Genomic DNA, 12,035 nt, shown 5'->3' on the forward strand with positions numbered 1-12,035 from the left:
TTAGCTGCATCCTGCTGGAGTAGTAGTTTTTGGCCAGGGTAACGTGCACACTGCAGCCCATTAAGGGCAACTAACCTGCAATGTGTTACAACCGCTGATCTGCGGGGGTCCGGCTCTACTCACTGAAACCAAGGGGCTGCAGATCTCTGAGCTCCACTACAATGGCCGTCCACGATAATCACGGGTGTCCCATCACACCTCTTCAAGGGGTTTTCCACTGGGGGGGTGATTATTTCAAATGCTATTGTGTGCAAAATCAAAATCTGATAGTAAACCCCACTTCCCAGGTCTGGTGCCATCCGTACGTCCACAGATCACATCACCGCTGCAGCCAATCGCTGAATGCAGAAGCTCATGCTGTGTAGACCAAGCTCACTGATTGGCTGCAGCGGTGATGAGTGCCATCACATATGAGGGTAACCGAGACCAGAGTGGTGGAAGGACGGAAGCTCTTAAAGGTAAAGTTCACACAGGTGTATGAAACATTATCCATTTTTTTTTTATCCCCCCCCCTCCCCCAATTTCCGAGTCTTCCATTAAGTGACACTGAACAGATGGCTGCAGCCAGTCCTTGCGATGTGATGGGGGGGTGGGGGGGACATATATGCACGAATCCCACCGTCAGTGCCCTAAGACTGCTCTTCAAATGACATTGTAATAGTCGCCTTTAAAAGGGAAAGAGAATAAGTGGCAGAAAAACAAATCTGGTGCTAAATAAACAACTTTTCTTCCTCCCCCATGCTTTACCCTGCAGCACACGCTCCAATAACTTTAGGATAATTGACTATGAACATGATCTAAAGGCCTCAGTATGTCATCTGTGGCCAAATTCTATGTAATGCTGGTTAGGAAATCATAATAGCAGTGCATGCTAGGAGTTGTAGTCCCTTTCTATAATTCGTCCAATTCATTCCTCTCAACCCGCATCACTACTATAAACTACAGCTCCCAGCATGCCCTTCTGTAACAGCGGGACTGTACCACCACCACCAGCAGCAGCTAAACTCCCCCCTGCCTGGCTTCGAATGTAACAGTCCGCCCGGCTGCGCACAGACTGCAGGACGCTGCGTGCGCCGTGACGTCACAGCTAGTGCCACCGGAAGTTGAACTTCTTTATTCTTTCACCCTCACTAAACCGGAAGTGTCTGTCAACTCTAACTTCCGCCACCGGAAACATGGCTGCGCCCGCAGGTACACTGCAGGGCATCTCCAAAGCCGAGTACTTGAAGCGCTATCTGGATCCCGGGAGCGTAGATGATGAACCTGGCAGGAAGAAGAAGAGGAAGAAAAAGAAGACAGTGCCGGAGGGGAGAGGGTAAGACAAGAGCAGAGCACTCCCCAGTGATGGAGGCGCCAGTGTGGTACTACAACTCCCAGCAGTCAGACCGCGGTTCCTGTGAGGTGGACGTGTCCTATATCCCTGCAAAAGCAAAATGGCCAGTGACCGCGCCCCCTGGTGGCAGAGCCGTCAGTGAGAGGTGTCTGCAGATGTCCCCAGGGGGGCCAGGGCTGGAGCCTGCACTGTGGGGATGGGGGGAATCAGGGCTGGAGCCTGCACTGTGGGGATGGGGGGGGATCAGGGCTGGGGCCTGCACTGTGGGGATGGGGGGGGATCAGGGCTGGAGCCTGCACTGTGGGGATGGGGGGAATCAGGGCTGGAGCCTGCACTGTGGGGATGGGGGGGGGGGGGATCAGGGCTGGAGCCTGCACTGTGGGGATGGGGGGGGGGATCAGGGCTAGAGCCTGCACTGTGGGGATGGGGGGGGATCAGGGCTGGAGCCTGCACTGTGGGGATGGGGGGGGGAATCAGGGCTGGAGCCTGCACTGTGGGGATGGGGGGGGGGGGATCAGGGCTGGAGCCTGCACTGTGGGGATGGGGGGGGGGGGATCAGGGCTGGAACCTGCACTGTGGGGATGGGGGGGGGCGGTTCAGGGCTGGAACCTGCACTGTGGGGATGGGGGGGGATTAGGGCTGGTGCCTGCACTGTGGGGATGGGGGGGGATCAGGGCTGGAACCTGCACTGTGGGGATGGGGGGGGGAGGAATCAGGGCTGGAACCTGCACTGTGGGGATGGGGGGGGATTAGGGCTGGAGCCTGCACTGTGGGGATGGGGGGGGATCAGGGCTGGAGCCTGCACTGTGGGCATGGGGGGGGGGATCAGGGCTGGAGCCTGCACTGTGGGGATGGGGGGAATCAGGGCTGGAGCCTGCACTGTGGAGATGGGGGGAATCAGGGCTGGAGCCTGCACTGTGGGGATGGGGGGAATCAGGGCTGGAGCCTGCACTGTGGAGATGGGGGGAATCAGGGCTGGAGCCTGCACTGTGGGGATGGGGGGAATCAGGGCTGGAGCCTGCACTGTGGAGATGGGGGGAATCAGGGCTGGAGCCTGCACTGTGGAGATGGGGGGAATCAGGGCTGGAGCCTGCACTGTGGAGATGGGGGGAATCAGGGCTGGAGCCTGCACTGTGGAGATGGGGGGGGGGGGGGGGATCAGGGCTGGACCCTGCACTGTGGAGATGGGGGGGGGGGGGGATCAGGGCTGGAGCCTGCACTGTGGAGATGGGGGGAATCAGGGATGGAGCCTGCACTGTGGAGATGGGGGGAATCAGGGCTGGAGCCTGCACTGTGGAGATGGGGGGGGGGGAATCAGGGCTGGAGCCTGCACTGTGGAGATGGGGGGGGGGGAATCAGGGCTGGAGCCTGCACTGTGGGGATGGGGGGGGGGATCAGGGCTGGAGCCTGCACTGTGGGGATGGGGGGGGGGGATCAGGGCTGGAGCCTGCACTGTGGGGATGGGGGGGGGGATCAGGGCTAGAGCCTGCACTGTGGGGATGGGGGGGGGGGGGAATCAGGGCTGGAGCCTGCACTGTGGGGATGGGGGGGGGGATCAGGGCTGGAGCCTGCACTGTGGGGATGGGGGGGGGGGGATCAGGGCTGGAACCTGCACTGTGGGGATGGGGGGGGGGGAATCAGGGCTGGAACCTGCACTGTGGGGATGGGGGGGGGGAATCAGGGCTGGAACCTGCACTGTGGGGATGGAGGGGGGGAATCAGGGCTGGAACCTGCACTGTGGGGATGGGGGGGATTAGGGCTGGAGCCTGCACTGTGGGGATGGGGGGGGGATCAGGGCTGGAGCCTGCACTGTGGGCATGGGGGGGGGGGGATCAGGGCTGGAGCCTGCACTGTGGGGATGGGGGGGATCATCAGGGCTGGAGCCTGCACTGTGGGGATGGGGGGGGGAGAATCAGGGCTGGAACCTGCACTGTGGGGATGGGGGGGGGAATCAGGGCTGGAACCTGCACTGTGGGGATGGGGGGGGCGGGAGTCAGGGCTGGACCCTGCACTGTGGGGATGGGGGGGGGAATCAGGGCTGGAACCTGCACTGTGGGGATGGGGGGGGGGGATCAGGGCTGGAACCTGCACTGTGGGGATGGGGGGGGGAATCAGGGCTGGAACCTGCACTGTGGGGATGGGGGGGGGGGGGAATCAGGGCTGGAACCTGCACTGTGGAGATGGGGGGGATCAGGGCTGGAGCCTGCACTGTGGAGATGGGGGGATCAGGGCTGGAGCCTGCACTATGGAGATGGGGGGGGGGGGGGCTCAGGGCTGGAGCCTACACTGTGGGGATGGAGGGGGGTCAGGGCTGGAGCCTGCACTGTGGGGATGGGGGGGATCAGGGCTTGGGCCTGCACTGTGGAGATGGGGGGGATCAGGGCTGGAGCCTGCACTGTGGAGATGGGGGGGATCAGGGCTGGAGCCTGCACTGTGGAGATGTCGGGGGATCAGGGCTGGAGCCTGCACTGTGGAGATGGGGGGGATCAGGGCTGGAGCCTGCACTGTGGAGATGGGGGGGATCAGGGCTGGAGCCTGCACTGTGGAGATGGGGGGGGATCAGGGCTGGAGCCTGCACTGCGGAGATGGGGGGGGATCAGGGCTGGAGCCTGCACTGGGAGGGATTGGGGGGGGATCAGGGCTGGAACCTGCACTGTGGGGATGGGGGGGGGGATCAGGGCTGGAACCTGCACTGTGGGGATGGGGGGGGATCAGGGCTGGAACCTGCACTGTGGGGATGGGGGGGGATCAGGGCTGGAACCTGCACTGTGGGGATGGGGGTGGGGATCAGGGCTGGAACCTGCACTGTGGGGATGGGGGGGGGATCAGGGCTGGAACCTGCACTGTGGGGATGGGGGGGGGGATCAGGGCTGGAACCTGCACTGTGGGAATGGGGGATCAGGGCTGGAGCCTGCACTGTGGGGATGGGGGGGGGATCAGGGCTGGAGCCTGCACTGTGGGGATGGGGGGGGGATCAGGGCTGGAGCCTGCACTGTGGGGATGGGGGGGGGATCAGGGCTGGAGCCTGCACTGTGGGGATGGGGGGGATCAGGGCTGGAGCCTGCACTGTGGGGATGGGGGGGGGATCAGGGCTGGAGCCTGCACTGTGGGGATGGGGGGGGATCAGGGCTGGAGCCTGCACTGTGGGGATGGGGGGGATGCGGGGGGATCAGGGCTGGAGCCTGCACTGTGGGGATGGGGGGGGGATCAGGGCTGGAGCCTGCACTGTGGGGATGGGGGGGATCAGGGCTGGAGCCTGCACTGTGGAGATGGGGGGGATCAGGGCTGGAGCCTGCACTGTGGAGATGGGGGGGATCAGGGCTGGAGCCTGCACTGTGGAGATGGGAGGGATCAGGGCTGGAGCCTGCACTGTGGGGAGGGGGGGGGGGGGGATCAGGGCTGGAGCCTGCACTGTGGGGATGGGGGGGATGCGGGGGGATCAGGGCTGGAGCCTGCACTGTGGGGATGGGGGGGGATCAGGGCTGGAGCCTGCACTGTGGGGATGGGGGGGATCAGGGCTGGAGCCTGCACTGTGGAGATGGGGGGGATCAGGGCTGGAGCCTGCACTGTGGAGATGGGGGGGATCAGGGCTGGAGCCTGCACTGTGGAGATGGGGGGGATCAGGGCTGGAGCCTGCACTGTGGAGATGGGAGGGATCAGGGCTGGAGCCTGCACTGTGGGGATGGGGGGGGGGGGGGGGATCAGGGCTGGAGCCTGCACTGTGGGGATGGGGGGGGGGGATCAGGGCTGCAACCTGCACTGTGGGGATGGGGGGGGGGGGGGATCAGGGCTGGAACCTGCACTGTGGGGATGGGGGGGGGATCAGGGCTGGAACCTGCACTGTGGGGATGGGGGGGGGGATTAGGGCTGGAGCCTACACTGTGGGGATGGGGGGGGGATCAGGGCCGGAGCCTACACTGTGGGGATGGGGGGGGATCAGGGCCGGAGCCTACACTGTGGGGATGGGGGGGGATCAGGGCCGGAGCCTGCACTGTGGGGATGGGGGGGGGGATCAGGGCTGGAGCCTGCACTGTGGGGATGGGGGGGGATCAGGGCTGGAGCCTGCACTGTGGGGATGGGGGGGGGGGGGGGGGGATCAGGGCTGGAGCCTGCACTGTGGGGATGGGGGGGGGGGATCAGGGCTGGAACCTGCACTGTGGGGATGGGGGGGGGGGGCGGATCAGGGCTGGAACCTGCACTGTGGGGATGGGGGGGGGGGGAATCAGGGCTGGAACCTGCACTGTGGGGATGGGGGGGGATTAGGGCTGGTGCCTGCACTGTGGGGATGGGGGGGGATCAGGGCTGGAACCTGCACTGTGGGGATGGGGGGGGGAATCAGGGCTGGAACCTGCACTGTGGGGATGGGGGGGGATTAGGGCTGGAGCCTGCACTGTGGGGATGGGGGGGGGGGATCAGGGCTGGAGCCTGCACTGTGGGGATGGGGGGGGGATCAGGGCTGGAGCCTGCACTGTGGGGATGGGGGGGGGGATCAGGGCTGGAGCCTGCACTGTGGGGATGGGGGGGGGGGGGGATCAGGGCTGGAGCCTGCACTGTGGGGATGGGGGGGATGGGGGGGGATCAGGGCTGGAGCCTGCACTGTGGGGATGGGGGGGGGGATCAGGGCTGGAGCCTGCACTGTGGGGATGGGGGGGGGGATCAGGGCTGGAGCCTGCACTGTGGGGATGGGGGGGATCAGGGCTGGAGCCTGCACTGTGGAGATGGGGGGGATCAGGGCTGGAGCCTGCACTGTGGAGATGGGGGGGATCAGGGCTGGAGCCTGCACTGTGGAGATGGGAGGGATCAGGGCTGGAGCCTGCACTGTGGGGATGGGGGGGGGGGGGATCAGGGCTGGAGCCTGCACTGTGGGGATGGGGGGGAGGATCAGGGCTGCAACCTGCACTGTGGGGATGGGGGGGGGGGATCAGGGCTGGAACCTGCACTGTGGGGATGGGGGGGGGGATCAGGGCTGGAACCTGCACTGTGGGGATGGGGGGGGGGATCAGGGCTGGAGCCTGCACTGTGGGGATGGGGGGGGGGATTAGGGCTGGAGCCTACACTGTGGGGATGGGGGGGGGATCAGGGCCGGAGCCTACACTGTGGGGATGGGGGGGGGATCAGGGCCGGAGCCTACACTGTGGGGATGGGGGGGGATCAGGGCCGGAGCCTGCACTGTGGGGATGGGGGGGGGGGATCAGGGCTGGAGGCTGCACTGTGGGGATGGAGGGGGATGGGGGGGATCAGGGCTGGAGCCTGCACTGTGGGGATGGGGGGGATCAGGGCTGAAGCCTGCACTGTGGGGATGGGGGGGGGGGTGTCAGGGCTGGAGCCATCACTGTGGGGATGGGGGATCGCCCCACCTCCAAGGTGCCCAGACCAAACTATTTTACAGTGCGGGAATGCTGGCACCCACGACACAACTTAACAAAATCCCTCTTGGTGTCTGTCCACAGCGCACCCTGACATGTCCCTGATTATAGGAGCTGTAGGGTCCTATGTGGGTGTTTAGCTCAATCTCTGCCCACCCGCCCTGATTTTTAGGTTTTCATTGTCCCTCCTTTCACCTGCTGATTCTGCTCATATCTGTCCTGATTGACAACTCCTCAGTGTCCCTCCTCTCTGCTGCTGAACAGACTCTACCCATCCTAATTGACAGCTTTTCATTGTGCCTTCTCACCGTTTCTGATTCTCCCTCATGAGCCCTGATTGATAGCTCCTCAATGTACTTCCTCCCTGCTGCTGATTTTCCCCCCATGCTAGACTGATTGACAGCTCCTCAGTGTCCCTCCTCCCTGCTGCTGAATCTTAAGCTACCCATCCTAATTGACAGCTCCTCAGTGTCCCTCCTCCTACCTGCTGACTTTCCCCACCTAGCCTGATTGACAGCTTCTCAGTATCCTTCTTTGGGTTGTTTTTTAGTTTAGTTTTTAGTTGAATTTTTCATCCCTTTAAGCATTTTTTAGCAGCCTTTTGTTTAGGCAGTGCCTATTTGCAGCAGATTCCATCAGTTGCCTTTTCAAAGAAGCGACCTGCGCTGTGTTGTTCCCACCAAAGGTTTTTCAAAACGTGAAGTGAAAAAAGAAGTGCTCACAAGCCTGAACTCGTGAAGAGAATTTTTTATTTATTTGTAAAGACTTTATTTTTTTTTTTATTCCGGTCCCAATCCCAAAACTCCATCTGTACATAGTTTCCAGTAATTTCTTTAAATCTGTTTTTTCTTTTTTCCATTATACCCCTCTTACATTTAGGATGCGGATAGTAGATGATGATGCAGAAGACTGGAAGAAGGAACCGATAAAAAAGGAAGAACCTGTGGAGGAGGAGGATGACCAGCCGGTGGTGAGTGCCCCTGATTCTGTCCTATGGGAACTACAGTCTTTTTTTTTTTTTTTTTTGCTTGCACTCACACATAGCAAAAAAATCGATATGGAAATCCAGTATTGACATGTCCAAGCTAATTGCACTAACCTCGAGTAATTGTTTTTGTTGTTTAATTTTCATGTGATCATCCATACTGACTGATGTATTATTGCACAAACAGTAAGCAATGTGTTTTCAAGATGTATGCTAAATACATTCATGTTTCAATGAAAGTCATTAAAAAATAATTGTTTAAAATAAATCCTAATTTTAGGACACTGCAATTTGATGGAGCCGTGTAATCAAACGTGGAAGACCGAGCCCAATATTGAAGTAGATTGTTTTCTTAAGAAAATAAAAGAACAATGTACTGTGGAGGTCGCCTGAGCTATAGTTTTTGTTTAAACGTAATAAGAATATCTGTGTATGTAAATAATCAAAATCTAGATGTTTTTGCATAATAATCTGTCTATGTAGCCATCGCATAGACCCATAATATAATTCAAAGCTGTATAGTCATGAAGGAGTTAACCAAAGATAATGAAGCCAGAATGTGAAGCTGCAAAGTCTTATCAGTAGAGTTTACACAGAAAGAATGTACAAGAAACAAACAATGTGCTGGGAGAAAATAGGGAGTGAAATACTCCTTAAGGTACTGTCACACATAACGAGATCGCAGCTGAGTCACCGTTTGGTGACGCAGTAGCGATCCCGTTAGCGATCTCGTTATGTGTGACACTTACCAGCGATCAGGCCCCTGCTGTGAGATCGCTAATCGTTGCAGAATGGTCCAGGCCATTTTCTTCAAAGGCCATGTCCTGCTGTGCAGGACACATCGCTGTGTTTGACACTGTGTGACAGAGTCACAGTGACTGCTGAGATCGTTATACAGGTCGCTACTGCGACCTGTATTGTTCCTGCATCGCTGGTAAGATCTGACTGTGTGACATCTCACCTGCGACCTCCCAGCGACTTACCTGCGATCCCTATCAGGTCGCATCGTTTTCGGGATCGCTGGTAAGTCGTTGTGTGTGACTGGGCCTTTACTCCCTTTTTCTAGCTTCAAGGTTAGAGATGCAAACTGTATAATTGGGTGTCTTGCAATACACGAGTTCAGTTGATGACGCTGGCTCAAGGAGAACATGTCTGTGTGTTCATTGTCTTATACATTGGCACTGATATACAGCTAATACGGCACCGTCTCTGATTCCCGGTATGAAGACTCCATTAGCAGTCTTTACCTAAATTCCTCCCTTGACAGTACAAAGTCAGCAGAGCTCTCTAAAGGGACACAAAAAAAGAAAGCAACTCCAACGAACCTGGGTGAAGATGATCCACCACATTTACAAGAGATTCAGATACACATATGTATGTGTATATATATGTGTATATATGTATATATGTGTGTGTGTGTATATATATATATAATATATATGTATGTGTGTGTGTATATATATATATATATATATATATATATATATATGCACACACACACACACAATGTACTCTATAAAAAACCTTGTAAGGTTGAAACATTGTCATTTTTAAGTATGACAGAATAAAGGTTTAATTCCACAGCGGAGATTTGGATGCCGTCTCTTGTACATGTAGTGGATTATCAAGTAGTTTCCTTGGGGTGTTTCTCTGATCTTGTGTCCCTTTAGAGTGTGCTGCTGACTGCTTTTTTTTTTTTTTTGCTTTCCTAAGAGCCCATTGTGAACACTTATTCTCCTTAGCTGGGTGAAAGTGATCCATTACCTTGAAGGAATATCTGAAGAGTCTGCAAAAAGTCAGGAGACGGCAACAAAAGAATTACAACCTGGTTAAACGGTATTGTCTGGTCACAATATATTGATGATCTCTTGGGAGGATCGGTCATCAATAATAGATCGGTGGGGGTCTGACAATCCCACCCATCAGCTCTCACTTTGAACGGAGCTGCAATGCTGGGAGTCGGAGCCCCAACCAATCACATATTGATAACCTAGCCTATGGAGAAATCATCAATATATTATCGGTGGGTTTTCATTATCCGACTTTGCAGGTTTGTTCAAATTGAGAGCTGATGGGTGGGATTGTTGCATGTCACCCCCACCGATCTAATATTGACGAGTGATCCTACGGAGAGATCGTCAATATATTGACTGGACAATACCTATTAAGGAGCGGTGCAACTTGTGATGTCGAGGCTGCACTTTAGCCTCATCCTTTGCCAGTCAGTATAAAAGAGGTGGTTTGGTCAGTGAACAATGTAAAAAAAATATATATTGATTCAGTATTAGGCTATGTGCCCACAGTGCTTTTTCTTTTTTTTCCATGCTTTTTTTTTTCCATGCTTTTTTTTCATGCTTTTTTTCTTTATCGTTCCTTATGGGAGACCCAAACCATGGGTGTATGCTACTGCCCCCGGAGGACACACAAAGTTACTACACTCAAAAACTTGTAGCTCCTCCCTCCTAGCATATACACCCCCTGCTAGCCAGATCTAGCCAGTTTTTTGCTTTGTGTCAGGAGGATCACACACACACACATGCATTCTCTTTTGATTTTTCATTTTTTCTAAAGATTTGGAAGAAAAGCGGGTCCACTGGACTCCCGGCATGTCCCTTCTCACCCCCCTGGCGGCGGTGCTGTTAAGGTTGACTTCAGGGCAGGAGCCCTTCATGCCGCGCTCCTTCACCATCCCTTAGTGGCTCTGGCTTGAAGTTGGAGCCAACACGGTTCTCACTGCCTTGCAGGAGACCGGCCTCCATCCGCAGCCCTTGTGCAGGACCCTGCTGGAAGGAGCACTGGACCCCCACCCCACCCAGGGACTGGGCCCTGCGTCTCAAAGCTAAGTATAGAGACGTTATTCAGAGGGTCCTTCTGCAATGTGGGGCACTTTTTATTTTGGGGGACAGTGATGCTTGCTAATGCTGCTTTCTTCGGCGCTCCATTGGGAGACCCAGACGATTGGGTGTATAGTACTGCCTCCGGAGGCCACACAAAGCATTACACTAAAAAGTGTAAGGCCCCTCCCCTTCTGGCTATACACCCCCAGTGGGATCACTGGCTCACCAGTTTTCTGCTTTGTGCGAAGGAGGTCAGACATCCACGCATAGCTCCACCGTTTTTAGTCAGCAGCAGCTGCTGACTATGTCGGATGGAAGAAAAGTGGGCCCATATGGGGTCCCCAGCATGCTCCCTTCTCACCCCACTTTTGTCGGGTGTTTGTTAAGGTTGAGGTACCCATTGCGGGTACGGAGGCTGGAGCCCACATGCTGTTTTCCTTCCCCATCCCCCCTCAGGGCTCTGGGTGAAGTGGGATCTTACAGGTCTCCAGGCACTGAGACCGGGCTCCATCCACAGACCCAGAGAACCTGCTGGATATGGAGCTGAGTATCGTCAGGGACAGGGCCCTGCTACATTAAGGTACTCTGTGTCCCCGTACACATCGCGCACACACACACCAGCATTGCTGGGAGTGCTAGTGCGCCGGGGACAACAGCGCGGAGCGCTCGTGCTATTATTCACGGCAGCTTTGCTGTGTGAATTTATGTATTGGGAACTGCTGCGCCGGGCCGCTGCTAGGTGTTTTTACACTGTGGCGCGGCTGGGACTTGTGGTGCGCCGGGGACTCCGCGCTGGCCGTGCATAGGACGGCCGCGCTTATTACTCGAGTCCCCGGCTTTGCGGCCTAGTTTTCGTTTCGTTCCCGCCCCCAGCCCTGCCAGTCAGGGGAGAGGCGGGACGCTGTACAGAAAGTCAGCGCCGAGGGCTGGAGTCTGCTTTGCATTCTCCAGCCCCCTTCACTGGACACAGTGGGACGCCGGTTTCCCGCTCTTGCCTGGGGCACACCCACGGCCCGCCCCTCGTCACACGAGCTGGAGAAGGACGCCGGCAGCCATTCCTGCAGTCCGAGCTGGAGAACGGAGACAAGCTCTGGGCAACCAGTCACAGGACTCTGGCGACCACACACCCGCCTATAGGCGGGCGGTAAGCAGCACCTGAAGTGCTGACCCCACTATATACCGTTGTGTCCATTTGTATTTTATGCTTACACTGCACTGTAGGTCGCTATTTTTGGCTATATGCCCTCTTAGATGGCGAGACAACAGCAGCAAAAAAGCAAGGGTGCTAAAGCACAGGCTTTCTATGCTGCTTGTATTGCATGTGCTGAAGTGTTCATTTGTACTTATGCTTGTATGCTATACATTGCACTGTACGGTCGCTATTCTTGGCGATATTCTCCTAGATGGCTAGTCTACAGCAGCAAAAAAGCAAGGGTGCCAAGGCACAGGCTTTCTAAGCTGCTCATATTGCATGTGCTGAAGTGCTCATTTGTACTTTATGCTTGTATGCTATA

The 12,035-nt window shown here is 56.7% G+C and overlaps 1 protein-coding gene across 1 annotated transcript in view; it reads left to right on the forward strand.

Annotated features, from left to right (window-relative positions):
• Positions 1-1,152: 1,152 nt before the first annotated feature.
• Positions 1,153-12,035, forward strand: part of BUD13 (BUD13 spliceosome associated protein) — an 81,203-nt gene continuing 70,320 nt past the window's right edge. The window contains 2 exon segments of the mRNA XM_075328606.1: positions 1,153-1,315; positions 7,579-7,669. Of these exon segments, the coding sequence (XP_075184721.1) occupies positions 1,176-1,315; positions 7,579-7,669 (231 nt within the window). The 5' untranslated portion in view covers positions 1,153-1,175.

The sequence above is a fragment of the Anomaloglossus baeobatrachus genome, chromosome 11, assembly GCF_048569485.1.
Source record: "Anomaloglossus baeobatrachus isolate aAnoBae1 chromosome 11, aAnoBae1.hap1, whole genome shotgun sequence".
NCBI classification, from domain to species: domain Eukaryota; kingdom Metazoa; phylum Chordata; class Amphibia; order Anura; family Aromobatidae; genus Anomaloglossus; species Anomaloglossus baeobatrachus.